This window comes from Phyllostomus discolor, chromosome 6 (genome assembly GCF_004126475.2).
Source record: "Phyllostomus discolor isolate MPI-MPIP mPhyDis1 chromosome 6, mPhyDis1.pri.v3, whole genome shotgun sequence".
NCBI classification, from domain to species: Eukaryota; Metazoa; Chordata; class Mammalia; order Chiroptera; family Phyllostomidae; genus Phyllostomus; species Phyllostomus discolor.
This window is the reverse complement of record NC_040908.2, coordinates 146,879,059-146,905,302: the sequence shown is the minus strand read 5'-3', so window position 1 is coordinate 146,905,302 and position 26,244 is coordinate 146,879,059. Positions and strand designations below refer to the sequence as shown.

The following is a 26,244-nucleotide window of genomic DNA, read 5'->3' as shown; positions in this document are numbered from 1 at the left end:
GCTGCGGAGAAGACGTGCCGGACCCTCAGATCCCAGGATGCAAACCACACGGCCTTCCAGAACTTGCCAGACCATGGACCAGCCGGGTCAGAATCCCAGCCCCACACCCACTGCCGCCCGCCAGCCCAAGGGCAGCCTTGTCTGAGGGATCCGCCGCATTTGTCTGAGGGGCCTGGAGTCCCAGCAACGTTCCAGAGGTTCACAGGGCCAGAATTATTTTCACTATGATGTGTGACTTGCCTTTCACCGTCGTCTCCTTGCAAGGGTCCCAGAGAGTTTCCCAGAAGCTCGGTGGCACGCAGTCGTGTCGTTTATCACTCTGACGGCTGATGGGATGCGAGCATGTGTATTCAGATGGTTGAACATTTTCTCGGTTTTAATTTCTGAAACAGTAAAACATCAGTAGAAGAACACACACAAACAAAAGCTCTCGGGGGCCCCTCAATCCTTTGTGAGAGTACAAAGGGGGTCCTGAGACCAGAGCTCTGAGAATGCTGCTGTTTGGGGGTAGCAGACCCAGCAGAGGGGAAGCTTGGGGCCAGAGGGCGGAACGAAGGGGGCTCCTTCAGACCTGCCCCACTCCCTCCCTGCCCCACTCTCCCTCCCTGCCCCACTCCCTCCCTGCCCCACTCCCCCTCCCTGCCCCACTCCCTCCCTGCCCCACTCTCCCTCCCTGCCCCACTCCCTCCCTGGCCCACTCCCTCCCTGCCCCACTCTCCCTCCCTGCCCTGCTCTTGGCTCTCGCTGGCTTGTGCACTCTGGCACTGCAAAGCTTTTGGCCAAGTGCACCCTAGCGGAAAGCAGGAGGGGCAAACAGCCTTTTCCTTGGGAAGGGAGGGAACAAGCGGAGAGATGCCAGCGACAATGCCAACATCAGTCCTTCCGAGCGCTGCCCCTCTGGAGCCCTTTCACCCTGGAGTTCGGACGCAGCTGCGGCCCCGGGGATTTTTTATAGGGATTTTCCAGAATGTCCAGTAAGGCAGGCGAGCTCTTCTTAGCATGCCCAGTGGGCTAGATGGAATTACCAGAAAGGAAATAGTAACCAGGAACGCACAGGCCAAGGGCAGGATGTCACTGAGAAAACCCATGAATTGCTTGTCATTTCACCATCCTATGGTCCACAGGCCCCGGAGGTAGTTAGGCCAAATGGAAAGGCCAAGAGAGGTCAGTTTGGGGCAGGCAGGGCCATGTTCGTGGGCAGGTGGGCACCAGCCACCACCCTAGCAGCAGAGAAACAACCTTGACCCTGGAAGGTGTCCATATACTGAGACAGTTCATCCGTGTTCAGCTCAGGAAACAGGAGCCACCCGAGGCATTTTAAGCAGGAAGGGATTCAACGCAGGGAATCAGGCACCAGCAGAACCATGGGAACAGCTCAAGGTGAAGGTTCAAGGCCGTACCTCCGGGAGCGACTTCAGGGACCATACAGAGCTTGTCTCTGGGCAGGGGGTGGGGTGGGTAGTGCTCCCTCTGAAACAGCTCCAATTCAGGGTGGAAGCCGGAATTCAGAAGTCTTTGCCGTCGCTTTCAGTAGAACCCCCACTGCCTCTGGAGCACCCAGGAGGGTGGGAAACGGACCCCAGAATACTCTAGGAAAAAGAATAAACCACCTCCCGTTTCATGGCCCAGCACAGCAGAAACAGGCAAAGGCAGGCTGAAGGTGGTCTCTCTCTGCTTCCTCTTCCCTTACCGGATCTCATGCAGCAACACATCAATGGGGAAGCCAGTTTTGCATCCAGAATCCCAGCTGCAAAGGAGCCTGGGAAATGTAAATAGTTTTCCACTTTCCATGTCTCCTAAAAACATAGTGACACAGAGGCCCACCGCGCCCGTCCCCAGTGCCTGCCCTCTGAGGTCATCCATACTGCTTTTTTTTCATGTGCTGAGTCTTCAGGGGCACAAAACAGTGAATCATGACACCACCTGACTAGACTTCATCATTTCCCAAGTTCCCGCTTGGATTTCCCCGAGTGCAGCGGGGAGATGCCACTTCGAGCTGTAGTGCCTGCACTGGGAGCCTTGTCGTGGCTGTTGGCCACGACGGGAAGAGCAGCTGGCGAACCCACACACTGTCTCTGGGCTGGCACCGCACTCTCCAGTGCTGGTGGTTTCATGAGACCTTCCCTGTGGATGGAGAGGACTGTCACACTGAAGCGTGTCTTTGAGTTTGCCTGCTAGCACTGTCGTGTAAGAACTGGAAAACCCAGAAGTATCTGGGGTGGGGGGATTCAGGTGGGCATTGGTAAGCTGGTAGACAGGGGTGATTCGCCAATGGATTGCTGGCCCCTTCCAGACTCCTCACGTTCTCGCGTGATGCCCGGCTCCCCGCTCTGCCGCGTGAACACCGCAGCTTGAACACCACGTGCCGTGCTTTTCTGGGCAGAAGCAGATAACACAGAACTTGGTCCAGAACTGAAAACTCGGACACACTGTACTAGGTTGCTGGTGTTCAGCCACACTTCCAGTCACTCGGCAAGTGTGGACTGAGGGCCTGTTGTGTCTAGGCCCTGCGGGCCATGTGTGGCAGAGAGCGGAGATGAGGAAGGGTTTTCCCTGAGGCAGGAGAGTCCTGACGGGAGGGGACGCATTCATTGCTGGAGGGGGGGGGGGGGCGGAGAGAGAGAGAGCAAGAGCACTCTCGAGCTAAGGGATCATGGAGCAGGAAGAGATTATTTTCTTTGGAGAAAGAGGATCGGGGGAGATTTCTGGAACTGAGCCTTGAAGGATAGGTGGTATCTGGACGGGCATGAGTTCACTCCCACTCATGAGGAGGTAGGAACGGCTAGGGTGGGCTTGAGAACCCTGAGTACCCTGTGGTCTGGTGTGTCCTGGGGAAAAGCAAGAGCCAGGGGTGGACAGTGGGCTGGTGGAAGCTCCCGGCATCCTCGACGGCCAAGCCTGGCCCGTGGCCTCTCTCTCACCACACCGACCGGCACACTCGGTGCCCCGGTTCCATGACTCAGACCCAGACATGGTTTCTGAAATGACAGAATCAGAACATCAGAATGACTTCCAAATGAGCTACCTTCCAGATGCCGTCCGATTATTCTGTGTAAACAAATTAGTGAGACCAGCCTTTGCCCTTAGAGAGGAGCTTTTAAACTTGGAAGTGACCTCTGCTTTCGGAGATCTGAGCTCTGTGACCTGAGGGCAGAGGGCGTCCCCCTGCAGCGGATTTCCGTAGGAGCTGGGGAGAGAGACACGGGTGGTCCTTTCCCTGGTCGGAGAACCTCCCTGCACATCTAGGGAACCACTGGCCGGTGTGACAGAGGGGGTGGGGCATGCAGGTTGCCCAGCTGCCAGCCCCTGGCCTAGTTTAAAGGGGAGGATGGAAAGTAGGCATCGGGCGGGCAAGGCGTACACGAGGAGCAGAGGCCAAGTCTTGGGCCGTCACTGGCGAGAACAGCCCCAACGGGCAGGACGCTGGGTGGCCTTGTCCTGTGAAGGACGAGAGGAAACCGCTCCTGAGTACTGGGCAACCCCACCCCTCCTGGTGGAACAAGGGCTGAGGGGGGTGGGGGTGGGGGTGTGGGTCTGGGGGAGGGAGAAGGTGGGGCCCTGAGTGGCAGAGCCAGTGTTGGGCTCCACCCCAGGGGACACTCGGCTCATTCCCTGTGACTGGTGCCCCCTGGTGACACGACAGAACACCTTGTGAACGAGGCCCCGCTGGAGTTGGCAACCTGGAGGCCTTGATAGGGCCTGCCTAGCACCCCGCGCTGTGGCCATAGGATCTCGATGCCACACAGGCTGCCTTGACCGTTCCCCCTGTAGGGCCACCCTGGCCTGCCACCGGAAGTGAGGTCAGGGCCCACCTTCACCCAGGTGCCGGTTGAGGCAGGAATGACGATCAATGATGCCCATGTAGTGGGTGTCTCACTCAGCCCCGGGAGAGACCCCAGGAGTAGGTGTCGGCCTGTCTGTCTCGCAGGGGAAGGAGACAGGCTCCAGGCGTCATCTGCAGTGAGGAAGGGGCGCAGCTGCCCCCGGGCCTGTCAGGTGCTCCTGTGCACCCCGTACTCGGGGCGCAGTCTCTCCCCTCTGCAGGGATGCCAGCCCCGCCTGAATTTGGGGGGGGCAGAAGTCTCCTTCAGCCCCTTCTTTCACCGGCCACCCCCTCAGCTTCTTCTCCTGGCCCACGGCGGGAGTTCCTTCTGACCCACGACAGCGTCTGTGGGGCGGGACACCCTGGAGTTCCTGTGGGGAGCAGGGTCAGGTCCCCGGCACATACACCTCGCAGCCCCGGGGGTTAGAGGGTGGCCAGCCTCTTGGCCGTCCTCCGAGAGTACCTGCAGAAGGGGCCCCCTCGGCCCCCTGGGAGCACCCCGCTCGGGCCTGACGCCCTCTCTTTGCCACCTCGCAGGCCCTTCATGCTGCTGCCCCCGCTGATGGAGTGGATGCGCGTGGCCATCACCTACGCGGAGCACCGCCGCAGCCTCACCGTGGACAGCGGCGACATCCGGCAGGCGGCCCGGCTGCTGCTGCCCGGCCTGGACTGCGAGCCCCGGCAGCTCAAGTAAGGAACTGGGGGGAGTGAGGCCGGACGGCCCCCGGCCCCCGTGCCGGCCCCTGGCTCCCCGCTCTGTCCCTCTCTCCCCTGGGGGCTGGGAGCAGGCAGCGAGCAGGGACTGCGGCACGTTCCAGCCGCCCCAGGGGCGTCCTCTGTGCCTGCCAAGCCTGTCAGGGCCACCGTTCTGGACCGTGGCTGCTTCCCGGACGCGTCTTCTGCAGCTGCGGTCAGGTGCTCAGCAGACGCACGCCTGGGCCTGGGCAGGAGAGCTCTCACAGCCCGAGTCCGGGGGACATTGGGGTGGGGGCCACAGGAGCAGGCCCTCCCCCCCTCCTCCTGGTGCAGGCGCTGTGCTGAGCCGTCCCTTCCACATGCAGCGTCTCGGTCCCTGTGACAACAACTTCAGAGCAGGAAGGTGGGGCGGTAATGCTCATACTGTGTTACGGATGAGAGACTGAGGGTCAGGGAGGAACGGTGATTTGCCCCCCACATATACAGCAAAGTGGCCGCACCCCAGTTTGAACCTGGGTCCGTGCGGCCCCAAGCCTGGGCTCTTAACCCCCTTCCCAATGGGCCTCAGGTGGATGGGTCTCCTGAAGCAGTTCCCAAGAAGCTTCCTCTGGCCGTCCTTGGCCTGTGAGAGCCTTGCGACTTTTTGGTTTTCTGTTTTCAACCTGCCCGAACCCCAGTTACGACTTCCTCTGTCTTCATGGCAAATGACTGAATCTCATTCTGGAGCGTGAACTTTTGGCACTCTGGCTCCAGGCTGCAGCTGCCGATCGGAAGCCTGCGGTGCCCTCTGCAGACGCCGGGGTGGAGGGGGCGGTTTCTGTGCATGTTCGTGGTAGGACGGCTTGACTGCCACGGGATTCTGGGCTGCTCTCCCTCATTTCCTCAGTCCTTCAGGGCCTCCCCAAAATGCCTTGAGGGGAGGGAGTGTGAAGCTAAGAACTGGAACTTGGCCACAACCACTGTCCTATAGGTTTGGTGTGGCCAAAAGTATTCAACCAGCCCTGAAAGGTGTGGCTCAGTTGGTTGGGGTTGTCCTATAAAGCGAAAGGTCGCTGGTTCGATTCTCGGTCAGGGCACGTGCCTGAGTTGCGGGTTCGATCCCCAGGCCAGATGCCTACAAGAGGCAACCAATTGATGTTTCTCTCACACATCAATGTTCCTCTCCCTCTCTTTCTCTTTCCCTTCCCCTCTCTCTAAAAATAAATAAATAAAATCTTTTATTTTTTTTAAAGTATTCAACCACGTTCTGTGGCTCAAGCCCAGGCCTGGACTTCCTCCTTGGGCAGTCCCCTGATAGACCCTTTAGGAGGGGACTTGGTTTCCTGGCAGTCGGCAGTTCCCAAGAGCTCAGAGGACATTTAAACATGTTTATAGAACAACGTGTTCTGTAGGAAGCGTGTTCTTCACGTCACTGAGCCCAATAAGGCCGATCCCTGCGGATCCGACAGTGACTCCCAGTCCTCCCCACCTGCCCCGTCTGCCAGCCGCACTCCCACCCAGCACGCCAGGTCGCGTCTCCTGGGAGAGCGGGGCCCTCGGAGGACAAGTGCACACGCCGGCACCCCCAGTCACACCTGAGTCTTTCCCTCGCAGGCCCGAATGCTGTTTCAGCTCCTTCCGGAGGCTGGACGCCCGAGCGGCCACTGAGAAGTTCAGCCAGGACCTGGGTTTCCGCATGCTCAACTGCGGCCGGACGGACCTCATCAGCCAGGCCATCGAGGCCCTGGGCCCGGACGGGGTGAACACCATGGACGACCAGGTGCGTCCCGAGGGCTCTGCCTGCCACGCCTCAGGGACCGTGGGCTTCCGTGATTGCCAGAGTTGGTGGCACAGTCCCTTCTGTTCCAAACCTGGGAGCAGCTCAGCTCTGCACTCTCAGAGGTGGGCTGCCTCCGGGGTCGTACCCCACCTGTCTCAGGGGGATGTCGGCTTGCAGGCTCCCAGGCACCCTTTGGGAAAACTTTGTAACGGGATTCTGCCTCCTCTCACGGGAGGCTGGAGACTGTCGCAGGTGGTGTGGGGCTGGGAACGGCCCACAGAGTGTACCTGACGGCAGGCTGTGGGGGTGATCGCCAGAGCTTGTGTCGGAGCATCTCGTATTGTCTGCCCCGTGCCCGGCCCGTAGACGCCCTTGCCTCCGCGCTGCTAACACTCCCATGGGAGAAGCCTGTAAGAAATATAAACATACACAATACAGAGTGTTAGTAGGAAGTAGTAAGAAATACAACGAAGCCAGAAAAAGGGAGTATTGGAGGTGTTGACAACTTTAGATAGAATTTAACTTGAGTTTTTGGTTTGCTTTGTTTTGCGTTTTCGCCTTGAATAACATTTACATTGCGCTAAGTTTGTTCTAGGCGCTTCACACAGATTAATTCATCTAACTCGGCCGCAGCCCCATGACGCAGGTGCTGCTCTTGTCCTCACTTGATTGACGAGGGCGCTGGGGCACAGAGAAGCCCGGGTCCCTCCACGAGCAAGGGGCAGGGCCGGGGTTGGGGAGACCATGCAGCTGACTCCGTTCCCTTAACCACTGAGGGGGGCCCACCCCCATAACCACTGTGGAGCATCCAGCACGTTGTTTGATGCTATTGTGTGAGCTCTTGCAGTGCGGGCGAGAGCGCTGTGCTTTGGGAGACCACCCAGGGGCATGGGGAGGGTTAAATACCAACCAGGGTTAAGGAACGCTCTCAGGGGAGGTGGCACGTGGTACTGGGTGTGACAAAGCACCAGGTGAGCCATGAGGCCACGGGGACTTTGACAGGTGGGACAGGCAGGGCCAGGGAAGGCTTCCTCCTGGGGGTTCTGGGCCAGGCCAGAGGAAGGGAGGTGGGCAGGGGAAGCAGAGAGGAGCGGGGGACAGCGCCCAGGGAGGGGAGATGATGGTGCCGGAGCCTGCCAGTGGGGCTTCGGGAGCACGTGCAGGGACAGAGAGACCACGAGGCTGGGCGTGGGGGCGGCATTGGGGGACGGGGAGGCGACGGGCTGTGTCGGGTCTCCCAGGGGCGCCTCTGTGAGTGCAGGCTCCCAGGCTCCGTGGGTGCCCTCCTCCCAGGGGACCGTCTTCCTCCTGAGGTCTGTGGCTTCAGACGCACCTGGGTTTTGCACCTGGGCTTTAGCTGTCACATCATGGCCGTGGCATCTCAGATGAGCCGCTCGCCCTCTCTGAGCCTCAGCCTTCCCGTCCCCAGCGTGGGGCACGGTAGTACCTGCCCCACCGGGTCACCGCGAGACCGTGCCTCTGGCCCACGGTGAGCGAGCAGTACACGTTCATTCTGGGTTTTGCTGCCCGTGTGATGATGACGATGGTCATCCCTGAAGTCTGTTCATCCGCGTCTTTCAGTTTAGCCTCTTTATGGCCCTGATGTGGGGATGAGCCCGGCACACAAAAAAGTAGCTTCTCCTCACGAGGCTCCTAGCCTGCTTTCGACTCCAGATCGAGTACAGATGTGCGGAGAGAGAGGCCAGGCTCGTGCAGGGCGGGGGCGGAGGGGTGGGGGGGAAGGACAGAGCCAAGCGCAGCCTGGGTGCCTGCCCAGGGGTCTGCAGGTAAGCAGCCCTGGCGCCCGCGATGAATCTCTGGCCGCGTCTTTATCTCTGGGCACGAGGCAAGGGTTTATGAGGTAAGGAGATCTTGTCTGCACACAAGTAACCTAATAAATAACCGTGCGGGGCTCCAGACGAGTGCGCGCCAGGATCCAGCTGGGGAATAACACCTCCCACCCCTGCCTTCGCTGCGACTGGCCCCGGAGAGGGAGTCCCGGCCAGGAGGCAGCCCTGTTAACGACCCGCCTCAGCTCGGGGAGGGACCGGGCCTCAGGCTTTGGGAAAGCTCTGAACTTCTCAGCAGCAGGAGATGTTGCAGTGAGACAACTCTCCATCCCCCCTGAGACGCTTCGAAGGGCGGACCTGGCTTTTGGGTCTGAGTCCTTCTCTCGCTCGCTCGTCGGGAGGCAGTGGGCAAGTTAATGCACCGCTCTGCTCCTCATCTGGGGACAGTAATAGAATCCCCCTAGTCGGGGCGTTACGGTGATTAAGTGAGATGATGCACGTGAACACCTTCCCGCAGTGATTCACATGCACGGGTCCCGGGGGGGGCGGGATTAGGAGATGGCAGTTTAATGTAGCCGCAGTGACAGTGTTACTTTACTCCGCTTGGTCGAGGTAAGCTTACTCTGCACTCAGCACTCTGTACGTGGTGATTCGTACTGTTTACCACAACCCCGTGTGGGAGATGCTGTTGTTGTTCCCATTCTAAAGATGAAGAAACTGAGACACAGCGAGGCACAAGTAACTTGTATACGAAGTTAACAGCTCCCTGTAGCAGAGGTGGCCTTGCATCTGAGTCTGGCCACACGGCCTGTGCTCTTCACCTCTCAGGTGCCCTGCAGTGCTCACGGAAATGTCTCCTACCCACCCTGCAGGTGTCACGTGTCCAGTGGGCCTAGGGGAGGCAGGCTGATCCAGCCTGAGGCACAGGATTGCTTCGGCTGAGCAGCGGGGCAAGCTGGACTCTGGGCCCTGTGCTTTGTGGGGCCGAGGCCTGTGGAGTGTGTGCTATATTGTGTTCTGTTTCTGGAGCGCTTAGCATCTGCCTTTGGTCCGTGCAGGGTATGACGCCACTGATGTACGCCTGTGCCGCCGGGGACGAAGCGATGGTCCAGATGCTGATTGATGCCGGAGCGAACCTGGACATCCAGGTGCGTGGGCCCCAGAGAGCTGCACCCTGGCCCCTGGCCCGGCGAGAGAACGCCCCAGGGTCTCCACCAGCTGGGCTGCGTGCTGGGCACAGTGGTCTGGACTCAGGGTAGAGGGGTCTCAGAGGACCGGGAATACAAGATGCATGGAGATCACAGTGGGCAAAGATCTGGGCTTCCCGAGAGGGGCTGCCCCGGGGCAGGAGGTGAGCAGAGAATGGCCATGGTGCTGTCACTGCAGCACCTTGACCTTTACCAGCCTAATCCCCACCCATCACTGCCACCCCCAGATGCCTCGACTCTGCCTTCCTCTGAGGCGGGAAGTGCGCCCTCTCTGCCCAAGGCAGGCATCACAGACCGAACATCCTTGTGAGCTTTGTCCTTACGGTATTCTGGGCAGACATAACCAATCAAGTGCAGAAAGCACCTGAGTTGATTCCTAGTCACCATCCCTGCAGGGTACCCACTTAGCTCACTCAGATGCTGTGTGCCTTGCCCAGGAATGTCACCCAGGAATCACCGGTCATGTGTGGTGTTTTCCCAGGTCCCAAGCAGCTCTCCCAGGCACCCCTCTGTTCACCCCGACAGCCGGCACTGGACCTCGCTGACCTTCGCTGTGCTGCACGGCCACATCTCTGTGGTCCAGGTGAGCCTCTGCGGCCGGCCGTGCAGTGCGCCCTCCGCTTGCTGGGTGGGCCGTCCCGGCCACAGCCCCAGCCTGGACCGAGGGAGCCGTTGCCCCAGGTCTGAGCTACCGGAAGTACTGCCGATGTACTGCCGAAGCACCTGGTCAGCGGGGCCGAGACCCACCCGGCTCCGTTTTCTCTCTGCCAACATCTTTCCGACCCTTTGCTGTTTCTGCTCCCTCATGAGCTCCTGCAGAGCAGCCTCTGTGTCATGGTGACCTTCCAGGTCTGCCTCTTCCCATCAGTGGGCTCAGTGCCACTCTCCCTGCTCCTGCTCCTGGAGGAAGACCAGATTGGTGCGGCTCGCCTGTTGAACCAAGCCGTGCTGTCGGCCAGCTTGGCCGCAGCCGTTGTGACTGGGGTGGGTTCCTGCCTGGAAGTAGAAGCTGTGGGCAGAGTGGCATCCAACCCCAGCCGGGGCGCCAGCCACACTGCCACTCAGCTCCCAGACTCCTTTGCTTCTCAGGCCGCCAGGGCCTACAGATCCGACACTCCTTCCCGGGAGTTCATGTAACACCCTTGCTGTCCGCCAGAGAGTCCTCTGAGGACAGGGGCCCCATCTGGCTTACTCATCACTGTCATCCCAGCCGGGCCTTAGCAGGGACTCAGTAAGTGGCAGTTACCAGGCCGGCTGCCGCATTCTGCCTGCTTTGGGGTTACTGCCCTCCTACGGACCTGAGTGAAATGCCAGCCTAGCCCGGACTGGCCTGCCGGGGTGTGCCCCGGACTAGCCTGGTCTGGTGCCCAGTTTCATCCCAACGGGCAGTCCTGTACCTGTGCCGCCTTGCTGTGCTGGCTCGGGCGGTGGCGCCACAACTGGTTTCTGATGAGAGTCCCCAGCAGACAGCAGGCCCTGCTCTCCATACGTGGGTGTGGAGGCTCACAGGGCAGCCTGCCCCCCCCCAATACCTGGCCTCCAGGTGAGAGGCAGGCTGGGGTTCCCCGAGACTGCCCAGCACAGGCTCTGAGGAAGGTTTGGTCTCCAGAAACCTGGGAAGGTTGGCAGGTGGCTCCCTCCAGAGAAGCCAGTCAGGAAAGGTGAGGCAGCTGAAAGTCACCTGGCGGAGCAGTGCAGATGCCACCCCTGCCCCAAGGCAAGCGGGCCCGGCCCAGCCGGAACTGCTTGGCCTCTGCTCACCCTGCCCTCACAGGATAGGGAGGGGCCCCCGGTGCCCTAGACAGCAAGGCCGTGCTGCAGCCCCGCTGCTTCCCGGCCTCAGGCAGCTCGCCAGACCTCTGGGGGGCACCCTAGAGGCCACTGGTTATCGAGCCCCTGTGGAGAGGGGGCACCGTTTCCCTGACTCCCCAACAATGCTGCAGGCAGGCCTCTCCCCACTTTCCAGATGAGGAAGACTGAGGCTCAGGGAGTGGAGGTAACTCACTGGCCGGGAGGCCCGCATTCGCACTCAGCTTCTGCAACGCCCGTGCCTTCCCCGCCACCTGTGCTGCCCCCAGCAGACTGGGGAGGGGAGGCAGCACTTTCTGCTTTGCTCGGCTGCACGAGTTCTCAGGAAGGTCACTGCAGGAATAGCTCAGAGGCCCCCTAGTTTAGGGGCTTGCTCCAAGGCCACAAGAGTGGAGATGAAGATTCTAGAAACTCAGAGCCCTGAGGGTCACGTGGCATTCTAAAGCTCCGGCTCCTCAGCTGCCTGGGGGAGCCTGGCGCACTTGCCCCACACTCCCCGCCACACCCACGTGTCCTCCCTGTGCCCCAACAGCTGCTGCTGGATGCCGGCGCCCACGTGGAGGGCTCAGCCGTGAACAGCGGCGAGGACAGCTACGCGGAGACCCCCCTGCAGCTCGCCTCTGCGGCAGGTAGGTGTGGGGCTGCCCTTCCAGTGAGGGTCCCCAGCTGCCCCTGCCCACTGTGTCACCCACCCCAGCTGGGCCTGTAGCTAGACATTTGGCTCGGCCGTGAACACAGGTGGACCCTAGGGGGGAGCCTCGAAACCCCCTCTGGGCCCCTGGGGGACCCCTGGCCCCCCCCACCCCCCCCGCGTCACTTCCACGCTTGGTGCCAGCAATGGCAGGCCCAGCCGAGCGGCACAGAAGTGGGTGGTGGGAACATCCTCAGTGCGCCTCAGTCTGCCTTGTCTTCTAGGGAACTACGAGCTGGTCAGCCTGCTGCTCAGCCGGGGTGCTGACCCCCTCCTCAGCATGCTCGAGGCCAACGGCATGGCCTCCTCGCTCCACGAGGATATGAACTGCTTCAGCCACTCAGCCGCCCACGGCCACAGGTACCCACGGGGGGTCCCTGCCCCTGCGATGTGGGGGCCAGACACAGGGAGCAGCGGAGCTTGGCCTGGAGGTCTTTCCAGACATGGGGCTGGGGCGGGGCTGTGTGTGAGCCAGCCACAAAGGAGGTCCAGGTCCTCCACCAGCACGGGGGCCCCAGGAGTTGGAGGGCCCAGAGACGCTGGGTGACGGGCCACCTAGACAGGCCCCACAGCCAGTGCCTGGCAGACCCGGGGCTCCCGACGCATGCCCAGGGCAGGACCTCTGTTTCCCATTAAGACTCTGCCCTGCAACTGCAGCGGCCGCCTCAGGCCACGGCACTCCGTGCTCGGTGGTGGTTCTCTAGAGCCGCAGCAGCTCCAGAGGCTTCCACACAGCATATGGCTCGGCCTCGAAGAGGCTCCCGGCGGCTCTGTGGGAAATCACATCCCGCTCTGGGAGCAGATGGCGGGCCTGGCTTGCGGAGGCCAGGCCTGCCCAGGGGTGTGACAGGCAGCAGCAGGCTGAGACTGGAGCCATTAGGCAGCTCAGGGGGAGCAGAGGGAGACGGAAAGGAGGTTATTAGAAGGCAGAGAAGGGCAGGTGGACACCTACTTCCCGTTCCAAACTCTGTTCTCAAAGCCAGACTCTGTCCTTGCTGTGGGCCCCTCCCCAGAGTGCTTTGAGGTCTCTGGGCCCGGAGCTTGGCCGCCTGGCACAGCCTGGCCTACTCCACAGAATGGGGGCCTGGGCGGGGCTGCTGGCAGGAGGGTCAGTGCCCAGGTGACCTTTGGGCCTGCCCATGCTGCAGCCACCCCCGAGCCCCAGGCCACAGGATGTGACAGAATGAGCCTGGGGCTGGGAGCCGGAAGCCCTGGCTCAGCACCCCTGCCCAGGGCGACCTGAAGCTGCAGCCACCACCGGCAAAGGGCGAAGTTCATGGGCTCTCACAGGTTCAGTGCGATAGTCTACAGATGAGAACACACTCTGTCCCATCTGACTTTCTACACAGTCATAGGCATGAACACATTCTGTATAAAACGTTCGTCTTCACGTTCTTATTCATGGAAGGAAGTCCGGGAGGCATGTGCTGCGTGAGGCTGGATGCCTGCTGGCCTTGCTCAGGCGTCTGGGGCCCGGAGGTTCCGGGGCCCCTGGCCCAGCCAGCCTGGTGGGTGGGGAAGGCGGTGAGCAGTTTTCGCCTGCAGCTGTCCCAGAGCAGGCCCTCCGGGCCAGGGACCCATCTGTGCTTGGGGCCTCAGGCTTCGCCCCCCTCGCCCCTCGCCCACAGGAACGTCCTGCGGAAGCTCCTGACGCAGCCGCAGCAGGCCAAAGCGGACGTGCTGTCCCTGGAAGAGATCCTGGCCGAGGGCGTGGAGGAGAGCGACGCGTCCAGCCAGGGCAGCGGCAGCGAGGGGCCTGTGCGGCTGAGCCGGACCCGCACGAAGGCCCTGCAGGAGGCCATGTACTACAGCGCCGAACACGGCTACGTGGACATCACCATGGAGCTCAGGGCGCTGGGTGAGCCACGGGGCGTGCACGCACACATGCACATACACGCACACCTCTGTGTGTCCTGCTGCTCTTCAGCAGGCCAGCAAGGGCAGAGCCCACAGGGCCGACAGGCCACAGGCAGCCTAGCACAGGACGGGGCTCGGTCCACCTGGACCTGGTGGTGGACGGCCAGGACGGGAGATGCCCCGAGCCTCGGGCAGCTCCTCAGCAGAGTTCGTCTCGAGCTCATCACCGGAGCCCTGCACCCTCAGACCCTCCCTCTCCCTGGTCAGAGCGTTACGGCCCCTGCCCGGTCACAGTCCTGGGCTGTGCGGCACTGTGAGCATCTGTCGTACTAGGAGCCGCCCTTTCTGGTCCACGAGGTGCTCTCCTGCGCCTCGGGCAGCCCCACTCACCCCATGGGTTTGCCAGACTGTGGCGTTCTCTCCTCGGGGAGGCGGGCCCCCCAAACAGACCAGGGTGAGGCCCGAGCCGTGCGTGCCACAGTCACCGGCACCGATGATCCTCACTCGAGAGTGTGCAGTCAGAACACAGGGCCCGGGGCCTGGCGCCGGGTCACTGTGGGCGCGCAGGCAGGCAGGCAGTACCGTTCCCGCCACAGGGGCCACGGCTCACAAACACCCAGCACTGGGTCAAGAGAGCAGGAGGCCACGCTGCCTTTCTGCAGCCAACTCCACCTCGGGGTCCATCACCGTAAAACGGGGCATCACTCCCGCCTGCAGGCAGTAAGCCGAGGGTGCTTGGGCCACTGACATGGGGCCTTTTTTAACCCCCAGTTGCGGAGGGAGACCAGTCTCTCATTACCAGGGAGAGTCCTGGTTTTTGTCATGACCTTCAGAAAGTAGGTCTGAATGGCTCTGTGACCGACACTCTCCAGAGAGCTGGTAAACAGCAGTGATGGGCCACTAACAGCCCAGCGACCAGGGTGCTGGGCAAAGCCCTGTGTGACAGGACAGGGTTCATGTCAGGCTTCCAGACAGGCGTGGGACCGGTATGTCCAGCTTATAATTAATGAGTCTTCCCCAGTAAGCAAGCCCAGGGCCCAGCAAGCAGGGGGGCCAGTGTGGCCCCAGGACCCCCTGCATGTGGGCTGTAGCTGTTCCTCCTCCTTCCCATGTGGCGAGGACCTGGATTGCCCTCTGACCTGTCGGGGAGAAGGGACGCCTTCCTTGCATGGCCATGCTGAGAGGGTACTCAGCGGGCAGGAATGCCGCAGCGCAGACTCAGGCCAGGGAGGGAGGGGTGCTCTCTGGCTCATCCTGAGAGAGCACTTGGGAGAAGGGGTCAATGCCGGAGAAGGGGTCAGTGCGGGAATGCTCGACGGAGGAAGTGACTGCCCGCCCTTCTCGCCCCGCCCTGCCCGGCCCAGGCGTCCCCTGGAAGCTGCACGTCTGGATCGAGTCCCTGAGGACCTCCTTCTCCCAGTCGCGGTACTCGGTGGTGCAGAGCCTCCTGCGGGACTTCGGCTCCATCAAGGAGGACGAGTACAATGAGGAGCTGGTGACCGAGGGCTTGCAGCTCATGTTCAACATCCTCAAGGCCAGCAAGGTGAGTGTCGCAGGGCAAGCCGAGAGGGCTGTGCTCCGGAGCCCATAGCCCCGGCCCAGACACAGGACTGACCCACAGACACAGGCAGACAGACAGACACGCACAGATGGACGACACAGGTACACAGGTGGACGCCTTCCCCATACCCGGACTCCCGCTGCCTGGCTGCAGAGGCCATGGACTTGTCTGGGCTGGAGCCAGGCCAAAAAAGCAATTTGGGGAGTCGGTGGGGAGGGACAGGCATCTCTTGCCAAGGGGATCCAGGAGGAACAAAGGACAGCGGCTGCTTTACTCCCAGCCGGACGTTTGAAATCTGCCCGATGTAGCTGCAGCCGTAAACACGTAAACACGCCAACACGCCACAGCCCACGGCGGCAGGCAGGCAGGCTGACCCCCCTCTCCCTGCCTGTCCCCCCCAGAACGACTCCGTCATCCAGCAGCTGGCGGCCATCTTCACCCACTGTTACGGCAGCAGCCCCATCCCCAGCATCCCCGAGATCCGGAAGACCCTGCCGGCCAGACTAGGTGAAGGCTTGTGCCCACCACCCCGCCCCCCACCCAGCCTCCGGCCTCGTGGGCTTGCCAGACCCCTCCCCACTCTCCACTTACCGCTTCCGCTGCCTGGAGCCAAGGCCCTGGCCTCAGTGTCTCTGCCCTTCGCCTTTGCGTGCCCCCCGACCCCGCACCCCCCCCCCCCCAACAGGCGGGCTCCTCAGTCACTTCCCGTGCTTGCTTCCCTTTCGGTACAGATCCTCACTTTCTGAACAACAAGGAGATGTCGGACGTGACCTTCCTAGTGGAAGGAAAGCTGTTTTATGCGCACAAAGTCCTGCTGGTGACCGCTTCTAACAGGTGGGTGCCAGCCCCCCGGCGGACATACGTGCAGCCCCGCCCCTCAGTGGGCGTGGCCTCACGCAGCAACGGAGCCCCCCCCCACATATCCCGCAGGGGGCGTGGTGCCCAGAGTGCTCAGGAGCAGTGAGCTTATATTCTTTCTGGCCAAGTCACTGCCTTTGATTTCTCAAAAAGAAATATTCCGGAATGCAGGGTCAGTTGTCTGACCACGGGTGTCACGGTCGCTCAGAAGGGGGGCAGTGTAGAATGTCCCTCCCTGAGCGTCAGTCCCAGAGCACGGCAGTAATTTCTGAAACACCGTTTCCCGGTGGCCGGTCGGGTGGCAGGTGGTGCCTCCGCCGCAAGGTGACGGGCTAAGTGATGTTCACACCCCGCGGCGTTTTGTCCCCTCGCTCCAGGTTCAAGACGCTGATGACCAATAAATCCGAACAAGACGGTGACAACAGCAAGACCATCGAGATCGGTGACATGAAGTACCACATTTTTCAGGTGTGTGGGGCTCGGGGCCGCAAGCTTTGGGGACGACGCCTTCTCCCCCAGGAGCCTGCCCTGGCTGGGGGCAGCTGTGCGTCAGTCACAATCTCCCACCCACCCCAGCGCCTCCTGTGTCGTGCCCAATCAGCAGTCGGGGTGGAGCATCCGGGTCCTTCTTGGGCAAAGGCAGCCCTTCCCCGTTGGGGTTGGTTGTAGCGTCAGAGCCTGTCTCCTAGTTCCTGAGCTTAAACCCTGGACGAGGGGCTCTGGGCAAACGAACAGACGGGTAAGAACAGGCACACGCTGCCCGTGGGTGCCGGTGGGCCCTTCTCCTTCAGCGAGCTCCCGCCGCACGGACAGGGCCCAAGCACCTGTTGGAAAGGCAGAACCTCGGGCCCCTCCCCGGCCCTCCCCAGTGGGCGGTGTGCACGAGGCTGAGCAGCACTGGTATCAGCTGTGTAGGTTCCCTGAGCATCAGACCCAGCCATGCTGGCGGGGCAGAAAGAGCCACGATGATCCACACTGGCTGTGGAAGGTCAAGGTCCGCTCTTCAGATCTCTGAGCTTTGGAGAGCATCACAGGTGGCCTAATGGAAACTCTGCAGGCTGGCTGCCCGTTGGGGAAGATGAGGTCTGCAGGGGGAGACAGGCTGGGGCCTCAGCCGGACCCTGGCCGAGAGCTCCTTGCTGGAGAGTGGCGGCTGCAGGTCTCTGGGCTCCGTGGGGGGAGGGGAGCTATGGGCAGCAGGGGTGACCATTAGGGGCTGAGACCAAGAAGCAACTGCTGTGGGGGTTCTGGCCCTACACAGGACAGGCTGGTGACCTAATGGGAGAGATCAGCATCTCCCAGAATCCCAAAGAGCTATCACCTGAAATGGCTCAGTCCCTCTCTCGTGCTCCCTGTACTCATTTGTGGGCGCAAGGGCCCCTGAGCTGCAGGAGGCAGCGCTGTGAAACAGCGGGACAGGTGTGGTGGGCGTAGCGGCAGCGCTTGCCCGGGGCCTTTCCGAGAGCAGCCCCCCGGCCCGAAAGGCCACCTGCTTTGGGAGGTGGCGACCCACATCCTCCCTGGGGAGTGCCAGGCCATGCAAGGTTAATCCACCCCTGCCCGCCGGCCCCCCAGCTATCTCAGGAGGCTCCGAGGGAGCAATTCTACTCTGACTTCTGTGGATCCTGCATTCAAGCGACCTCAGGGCACCACAGATGGCTGGGCCTTGCCAAAACCAGCTCCCCAGCTGCAGCGGGAGTTCTGCCTGTCACCCAGCCCATACCCCGGGCCCCCTCTTGCCTAGGGGCTGCCCTGCAGCCATCTTTTAGCAAAGGATCCTGGGAGACTTCACCCGCCCACCTGCTCCATTCCCATCCCCCAGCCAAGGGCTTTTGCCCTGACAGTCCACAGCTGTCCTGCTGGTCCCAGCATGCTGAGGGGGTGGGGTGGGAGGAGGAACCGCCACACATGTCATGGTAAGAGCACCAGAGGCCTGCGGGAGCCCCTCTGTCCCATGGGGAGGAACTAACGTGTCCTGGGACTGGCCCCGGGCTGCAGCAAGGCCGGCCAGGCCACCTCCCTGCTCCTCTTCCCAGGGGTTGGACTCCATCTCCCAGACCCTCCGGAGCCCCTCCCAGCAGAGCCAGCAGCGGCCGTGTTTACTTACTCACCAGTTCCCTGCTGGGGCTGTTTCTACAGCCAGCCAGGGACATCTTCCCCTTTCCAACTGGGAGCCTCCCCAGGCACAGTGTGATGGCCGAGTTTGTAACTCGGACCTCAGCAGAGCTGAATGCAGCTCCCCGCTCCTGGGCCGCCTCACCTGATATCCCAGGGCCCTCTGACCCCAAGAGCCCCGGACAGGGCCGGGCCAGCCAGCCAGGTGACCTCTGGCCGGACCCGGCGGCTCTGCGCTTTCTCCCCGAGGGAGCCAATCCACGAGGGGGTCTGCTCTCTCCCCCGTCCCACTTGGAGCCCTAGCACAGCCTGGAAGCAGAGGATGGCTCACGAGGGTGTGGCCAGCGAAGCTGGGGTCCCCTCAGAGCCCCGCCTCCTGCCCCCCAGCCCCACAGGTAGAATTTAGCAGAAGGGGGAATGATCAGCATCGTGCCTGCTGCACTGGGCGGCTCTGCTGTGGGGGTCAGTGTCCCTCCCTGGGCCTCAGTTTCCCAGCTATGCACAGACTCTTCCCTGCTGGGCTCGTGGGCTGTCCCGAGCCTAGAGAGGAGCCACCCCATGGAAGGAGGCCGGTCATGCTGGTAGGACGTCATCGGGGAACACAAACACTTGGGTCTCGGCTTGTGCTGGGGTTGGAGGACCCGCAGGCACGGCAGGCAGGGGGACAGAGGGCCCGGCTGGCCCGTGGGGGTGGCTGGAGCGGCACTGGGGGCCGGGTGAGGGCCTGGGCGTGGTGGGTCCATCTGGTGTTCACATGCGGGCCTCTCCCTCTGCAGCTGATGATGCAGTATCTGTACCACGGCGGGACGGAGTCCATGAACATCCCCACCGCCGACATCCTGGAGGTGAGGCTCCCGGGGACCCGCAGGGCCACGCCCACCTGTCCCCATCTCACCGTTCACCTCACGCTTGTGTCCCTCTAGCCTGAGACAGCTGCCAGCTCTCAACCCCTTTGTCAGCATTTGGAGAGACGTGGGGAGGAAGGGGGCCTCCGAGGACCTCCTGGTTCCCTGCTTGCTGGTCCTTTCTCTGTGTGTGAGAGATAGGGCCGTCTGAGAGCCCGGGGAACTCTGCACCCGTGGAGCCTGACCTCCTGGGCCACACCCAGGTGCCCCTAGAAAGGGGCACCCCAGTGGGGGTAGCAGGCCCAGGAGGGCCAGAAGGCAGCCGAGCCTCCCGCTCGCCTCCCACAGCTTGGGACACAGACCCGCTGCTGCCTGGGCACCTGGCTAGAAAGTCACGCAGATGAAGCCTGTGGCTTCCCATTGAAGACCTCCTAGGGCCCGGAATCCCAGCTAGCAGCTGTCACCCATGCTGTGCCACCTGGTGTCCCAGCCAACAGTAGTTGGCTTGGGCACAGAAATAAATCAAGGCCGTCACACTTGTCCCGCTGATGTGGGCGGGCCCCGGGGCTGGGCGGAAGCGGGGTGTGCGGCCCTTTCTGCTCTGTGGGCCACCGCCGCTCACGCCAGGCCGCCCTCGCCTCCCCGCAGCTGCTGTCGGCGGCCAGCCTGTTCCAGCTGGATGCCCTGCAGAGGCACTGCGAGATCCTGTGCTCCCAGACCCTCAGCGTGGAGAGCGCCGTGAGCACCTACAAGTACGCCAAGGTGAGGCCCGGACGCCGCCAGCCACCCCGGCCCCATACTCAGCTCCAGCCAGGCTGGGCCGTGCAGCAGGCGGGGCGGTTTTGAAGGGCATGGAAGGCGCTGAGGGGGGGGTCAGGAGCTCCCTCCAACCAGAGGCCACCGCTGCCCGGCAGGGTCACGTGCAGCTTGGCCCCCAGGGTGACCCGGGGCCGGTGGCTCAGCCTCTGAGTCGCTTCCACCCCACAGGTGCTCACTGGGTTTTCTCCTCAACCCGCTCTTTCCTCTTCCTCCATCTCAGCAAAGGGCATGGTCACCTGCTCAGCGGCTCCGGCTCAGTTACGTTTGATTTTTTAAAGGAAAGCTCTCACAATTAGGCCATCTACAGCCGAACCTTGTCAGCAGACTCTCCCGTTCCCCGTCTCTGCTGCTCCCACCCGGCCCGAGCCACCATTCTCTCTCAGCCGGCCGCCCGGCCCCGCTCCTGGCTGTCACCCTATATCCACAGGCCTCTCTGGAAAGTGTTAGAACCATGTCACTCCTCCCTTTAAACCCTCCAGAGCTTTTCCACAGCCTCCAAACTAAACAAACTCCACCCCTTATCATGCTTCACCAGGCCCCTTGGGCCCTGCGCACATCCGGTGCCCCTTTACCCGGCCATGCAGCCTGTCTCCTCTGCAGCTTGTCCTCAGCGCTCTGGTGACGGCCGTCCCCTCCCCGGGAAGGCTCCTTCCCCGCTGCTCGCAAGACCAGCTGACTTCCCCGGGTCTCCGGGGCCTCCCAGTCACCTGCCACCCCACCCTGTCACCTGCTCCTGTCTCCTCACAGCACTGACCACTGTCTGCGGTTACCTTGGCCTCTCCACCTCCCCCAAACTAGAACATCAGCTCTAAGGGAGCACTGCAGAGACCCTGGCCTTGGCGCCTGGCGCCCAGAGCAGGCCCTCGGTGCTTGTTGGATTAGAGTCCTTACTGAGCACCTACTACGTGAACGCCCGGGTGCTGGGCCTGGTAATGGATGCAGGATGCCCAGCAGTGGGCAGTCCCTGTCCTCCATTAGGAGCTTCCAGTCCAGTGGGGACAACTGCCATTCAACACACCATCCCCCAGGGGACACAGGACAAGAGGGCGGGGCCAGGAATAAGACTTCCACTAGGCTCCTGGTGGCGGAGCTGGGCTCTGAACCCAGATGGGTCCATCCCGAGAAGAGCCCAGGGAAGGACTCCCGCAGAGGGGGAGGTCGAGGAGAGCTGCAGAGGCCGGGCGTGCCTCCCCCGGCCTCGGCCCCTGGGCGGTGTCTGGGGCTGGGTGGGGCTGTGCCAGGCTGCGGGTCTCACCCCTTCCCTTTTGCCCCCACAGATCCACAACGCCCCAGAGCTGGCCCTGTTCTGTGAGGGCTTCTTCCTCAAGCACATGAAGGCGCTGCTCGAGCAGGACTCCTTCCGGCAGCTCATCTACGGCCGCAGCAGCAAAGTGCAGGGCCTGGACCCGCTGCAGGACCTGCAGAGCACCCTGGCCGAGCGCGTGCACTCCGTCTACATCACCTCCCGGGTGTGAGGTGGTGCGGGACGGCTGCTGAGCGTGCCCAGCCCACTCTGGGCTAGGGCTCTGCCTCCGGTTAGCCCGGGGCTGAGAAAGGCTGGGAACAAGTGCTGCTGGGGATGTCTACACAGCCGGGGCCTGTGGACATACCAGGGCCCTGCTGGGTGGGGGCTGGTTCTAGGACCTCCTGGCGCCAGGCACACGGGGCTCAGTTTCTCCCTTTCCCCTGACACCCTCTGGTGTCAGCCTGTCCTTGGGCATCCAGGTGTGCCCACCTGTCACCTGGCAGTCCCACCCTCCACCACTTTGTCCTGGAGCTGTTCACGCAACCATTCTCGGGCCAAGGGCAGCTGTGGCCAGAAGGTGGCCCTGCCCTCCCCCCACAGCCTTTGCACCACTGTGCACTCACCCTAGTGCGTCCCTCTGCCCTCCCGGAGTCAGCAGCGGGTCCCAATTCACCGCTGCTCCAACCAGCTCCTGGCCATGTCCCCCAGCTGTGACCACCCCCACTGCCCTGGCCTCAGCAAACCCAGAGGGTCCCCCGGGGGGCTCATGGGCCCCCTATGAATGTAAAGAACGTGCCCTCTCTCTGCCCCCGCCCCAGGCCATTTCTCCCCAAAGCTGGTGTTTTTCCTCAATGTCATGTCAGGAAGGCCACCCAGATCTCTGACCTTACTCCTCGAAGCCGTGCCTTTGGCAGGCTTGCTCTGGCCTCCGGGCAGGGGGACCCCTGTACAGAGGGGCACCTCGAGCTCCATCTGCCTTGGTATCTGGGCCTACAGAGGGCCTCGCTGGGGGACCGGCAGCCTGCTCAGTTCGGGGTAGAAGCAGTGCCCCAGCCGACGCCTGCAGAGCTTTCCGGCTGAGCCACAGGTGGCAGGGGTGCGTGGAGGAGCCTGGTGGCCTCGGCTTTGGTGCTGCTACGGGGTTGAGGGGCCGATTCTGATACCCCAGGCCTGCAGTCCGGCTGCCTCTCAAGCGTAGGGAGCAGAGCCCTCACTGTGCCCCCAGCAAACCTGTCACGACAGAGTCTTCTCATGTGGACTGGAGAGCAGGGCGCACACTTGTCACTGGGAGCTGCGGGTCTCGGGGAGCCGAGGGGCAGGGCCGTGGTGGAAGGGAAGGGCCTCCTGCTTCCCTGCTCCTGCCGGCCAACCTCTGCCCGCTCCGGGCTTTCCTGGGGTGGAGACGCAGCAGTGGGCCTGGACACTTGTCATATTTATGGACCAGACACTGGGCAAGCATTCCGGACAGCTTCCTCTGGGTGTAGCCTTCTTGAGCTGTCTGGCCGCACCTTAGAAACTATTTATTCACCAAAAGCCCCAGGCACTTCAGGCAGTGTCCCTTCAGTCACCTTGAAAAGCCCCTGGGGGCTTGCAATCCTGGAAAATATTTTCGACTAGCTGCTTGAGCTGGATGTACAAAGGAAGAGGCGTTATTTTATTGCTGTAATATTGTATGATACTGTAACTATGCATTAATGTTGTCACTTACTGTAAATGTACTATGATTTTATTAACAATAAACACTTGTTAACAATGGCCCTGGCCTCGTCGCTCCTGATAGAGCTACTCCGGGTTCAGGGCTGGGAGAAGCCCGTTCGGGACCAGGCAGATGCCCCAGGGCCGGTCCCCTGGCTACGCAGGGCTCCCCGTCTCTCAGAAAGGAAGGACCACCCTACGAAAAACTTTGCCGTGGCCACCTCCCCACTCCCCGCCCCGCCCAGGACCTGAGCCTGGACCCGCCCCTCGCTGGCTCTGTGCCAGGGGGCAGGTCCTCGGCCAAGTGTTTCTCTGCTGTCAGCAGACGGACGTAGCTGAGACTATGCAATAGCTCCCACTTGTTAAGTACCTGCGGACCAGAGTGGGACCGAAAAGGTGTCTGCATGGCAGGACCAGAGCCTGGGCAGGAGTAAGGGAGCTGTCAGGGGTTTTCTGATCTTCGAGGTGCCCAGACCCCGCCCCCAGCCCTCCCACGGGAGCTGTTGTGGGGTCAGCCTAACAGTCGTTTGCAAACTCTTGCCCAGGCCCGGCCTGATGGTGGGCGCCTGTCCCTTGGTGGCTGCTGCCTCCAGGGCCTGACGAGCCCGAGCTGGCTGTGCCGCCTGGCGATGGGGAAAGGACAGTGAGCTGGTGGCTCAGGCCCAAGTTTTCCAGACCCAGTTATAGTTTGTTTTAGGCGCAGAGCCCAAGGGTCCGTGCCTGCAGAGACAAACAAATTGCTACGGTCACAGGGAGCACTGAATGGAGTGGCTGGAGGAATCAGGGGACAATGTGAAGATCTCATGGGCCTGTACCAGGGAAGGCCTATTGCCCAGCTTTGCTGGATGGGGCCCAGGTGGGGCGGCTAGAGGCCCAGCCTGGGGCCCTGGCTGTGGCCAGGAGAGGGCCCTGCGTGGACACATGGCGCCCTCTGGGGGCCGCAGGGAGGAGGTGCGCCCCATGGCACCACCCCCTAGCAGAGGTCCTGTGAGGGGGGTTGAGGGGGCTCGCCCTAACTCTCCCCACCCTCCGCACAGGCTCCCCAAGCCCTGCAGGATGCCCTTTGCTCAATCACGCTGCCTAAAAAGCAAGATCTAGTTGCAAGCTGCCTCCGGTGCAGGCTCAGCCATTCCCTTTTCTCTTTCGCAGGGGGAGGGCAGGTTGGACGGTGATATGAGAGGGGGCGGGACCCCTTTGGGCCTGCATGTAAGGGAACACACTCTTGTGAGAGCACTTAACAATTAGAAAAATATCAGACATCCTTCCCAGGGGTGAGGAGGCCACGATGGAAACGGAGCTGGTCACCGTACCTCACCCTAGCGGCCAGGCCTCCTCAGGGCCGCTGCTCCGGAGCTCCGGGGCCAGGCCTCCTCCAGCAGCCCCTGCAGGCCGTCAGCAGCTGGGCGGACTCTCGGGGGAGGAAGTGAACCTCCCCTTAGCAGGAGCCCCTGGGAAACCAGGGGCTGAGGGATTCATCCCACGCCAGCCGTCCCACAAGCCATCACAAGCTGGCGCTTGTGCCGCCAGAGCCTGGGCCTCCTCTCCCAACGAGCCCCCTCCAGGCATGAGGGGCCCTGGCTGGACTGCGGGCCTGGCCCTGCTTTCCTCCACCAACACCTCCCGCCTCCTCTCTGCCGGCTGCCTGTACCAGCTGAAGCCAGGGGCACCCACCACACTCTCCCCCACTCAACAGCCTAAACCACCTGAGAAAGCCACAAACCCCCCTTCCCTTTGCAGAACCCACACCTTCCACACTTACGCAGTTTCCTATAGAATAAGCACCCCCTCTCCCTAGTCTGAAGTCTGAACCGAAGGCAGGCCCAGGGGATGCCAGCCCCACCCCCGCCTCCAGGCCCCAGGGCTGCGGCTGCTGTGAGGGCCTCAGATAATGAGTCTACATTTCTCCAAGGTGACAGTCACTTATTTCCTCCCCTCCCCCAGCCTCAAGAGCCCCCTTTGTGTCCGCTCCTGGTCACTCGGGAGTGCTCCGGGACTGCCGACTGTGCTGGGCCAGATGAGCCGAGGAGGCACTGCAGCAGGCCAGCCCCAGCCCCTCCCGGCTTGGCTCGGGGGATGGGACGCCTCGAGAATCTTCTTTGTTCGGGCTTCTTCAGCCCCTGCCCAGTACTGGTAACAGCATTGTAGCCGGCTGGGGTGAAATGGCCCTTCTCAAGAGTTACGTGCTCTGCTGTCTGGTGATGCCCAGGAGGCTGCTGGTGGAGCCCTGGGCCTCTCATTGTGAACTTGTCCACAAGTTCACTTCACAAACGAGGTTTGCTGAGACACCAAGCTTTTCGGATGGACGTTGCTCTGTCTGGGGGCCAGATGGCGAAGTCTGGGGAGGCGCACCTTTCCAGGTTTGGGGGACAACCCAAGAGCACAACCATGAAGTGCAGAGGCCTGTTCAGGAACACTCGATTTGCAAAAATAAAACCGACTGACCCGGACTGTACGCCGCAGCAGGGACAACGCTGGCCTGCGTGTGCGCGGGAGGGAAGGACCACGTATGCAGGAGGATGGGGAGCGGGCTGTGCTGTGCCCGCTCCCTCCCGCCTTCTCGGGCTCCTTTGCGGCTGGGTGCTGGTCTGAGCACAAGGCCGTTTCCCCCTCAGTGTGTCGGCTGTGGCTCTGCGGGCCCCACTCTGCACCCAGGACCCAGTGCATCTGCCAGGCACTGCTCTCGGCCTTTCCCGTCCCCCCTCCCCTCCCCCCTCCCCACAGCCCTGCAGTAGTGGGGGCGGGAGCACGCACGGTGCACAGATGTGGACCTGCATGACAGGGAGAGGCGAGCAGTTGCCCAGGTCACAGAGGGGGTCAGGGCAGAGCCAGTGTCAAAGCCAGGCAGCCTGGCTTCACAGTGCCCCTACCTGCATCCAGAGACAAGCAGAGGACAGGCCTGGGGGACAGAGTCGCCCGGGCTGGGCAGGTACAGCCCCATACCTGAGGGACGCGGGACGACGTGGCTGGAGTTTTAGGATGCCACCCAGGTCTGCCCCTTGGGGATTCTGCCCATTTTGCTTCTGGCCACTCTCTTAAGAAGAGTCTTCTCTTCGAAAGGCCAGCTCAGCCACTTCTTGAGAAACATGGATCGGAAATTATCTTCATCTCTCAGAGAACTCTCCTGCAGGCCTCACAGGGGTCCGCAGGCAGGACGCTGCGGGGCCAGGCACAGGGGACAGAGTTCGCTCTTTCCCCGTGGCCGTGGGTCCTGGGGGGGCGTGTTTCATCATCACTGGGCCAGAAGCTCCCCCTGCTTCCGTGTCCACGCGTCTGATGGCCAGGAACCCGGTTACATGTCAGGGCTGGGGAAAGAATCTACTTCCAACTCGTAGATCAGTCCTTCTGAAGTCCACGAAAAACCACGAAGAACAATAACCTAGGCAACGTGAATTTTCAGACAAAACAAGAGCAGCAGAAGCTGAAGATGGACACGGCACAGAGCCGGAAGGACACCACCACTGCTCTGCTCGCC

At 62.0% G+C, this 26,244-nt stretch overlaps 1 protein-coding gene across 1 annotated transcript in view; it reads left to right on the top strand.

Annotated features, from left to right (window-relative positions):
* ABTB2 (ankyrin repeat and BTB domain containing 2) overlaps positions 1 to 22,828 on the top strand; it is a 171,447-nt gene extending 148,619 nt beyond the window's left edge. The window contains exons 4-17 of the mRNA XM_028516232.2: positions 4,361 to 4,513; positions 6,113 to 6,278; positions 9,127 to 9,216; positions 9,758 to 9,859; positions 11,618 to 11,714; positions 12,001 to 12,136; positions 13,405 to 13,634; positions 14,998 to 15,176; positions 15,596 to 15,701; positions 15,926 to 16,028; positions 16,430 to 16,520; positions 18,944 to 19,012; positions 19,661 to 19,774; positions 21,109 to 22,828. Of these exons, the coding sequence (XP_028372033.1) occupies positions 4,361 to 4,513; positions 6,113 to 6,278; positions 9,127 to 9,216; positions 9,758 to 9,859; positions 11,618 to 11,714; positions 12,001 to 12,136; positions 13,405 to 13,634; positions 14,998 to 15,176; positions 15,596 to 15,701; positions 15,926 to 16,028; positions 16,430 to 16,520; positions 18,944 to 19,012; positions 19,661 to 19,774; positions 21,109 to 21,306 (1,834 nt within the window). The 3' untranslated portion in view covers positions 21,307 to 22,828. The remainder of the gene's footprint in view (positions 1 to 4,360; positions 4,514 to 6,112; positions 6,279 to 9,126; positions 9,217 to 9,757; positions 9,860 to 11,617; positions 11,715 to 12,000; positions 12,137 to 13,404; positions 13,635 to 14,997; positions 15,177 to 15,595; positions 15,702 to 15,925; positions 16,029 to 16,429; positions 16,521 to 18,943; positions 19,013 to 19,660; positions 19,775 to 21,108) is intronic.
* Positions 22,829 to 26,244: the final 3,416 nt, after the last annotated feature.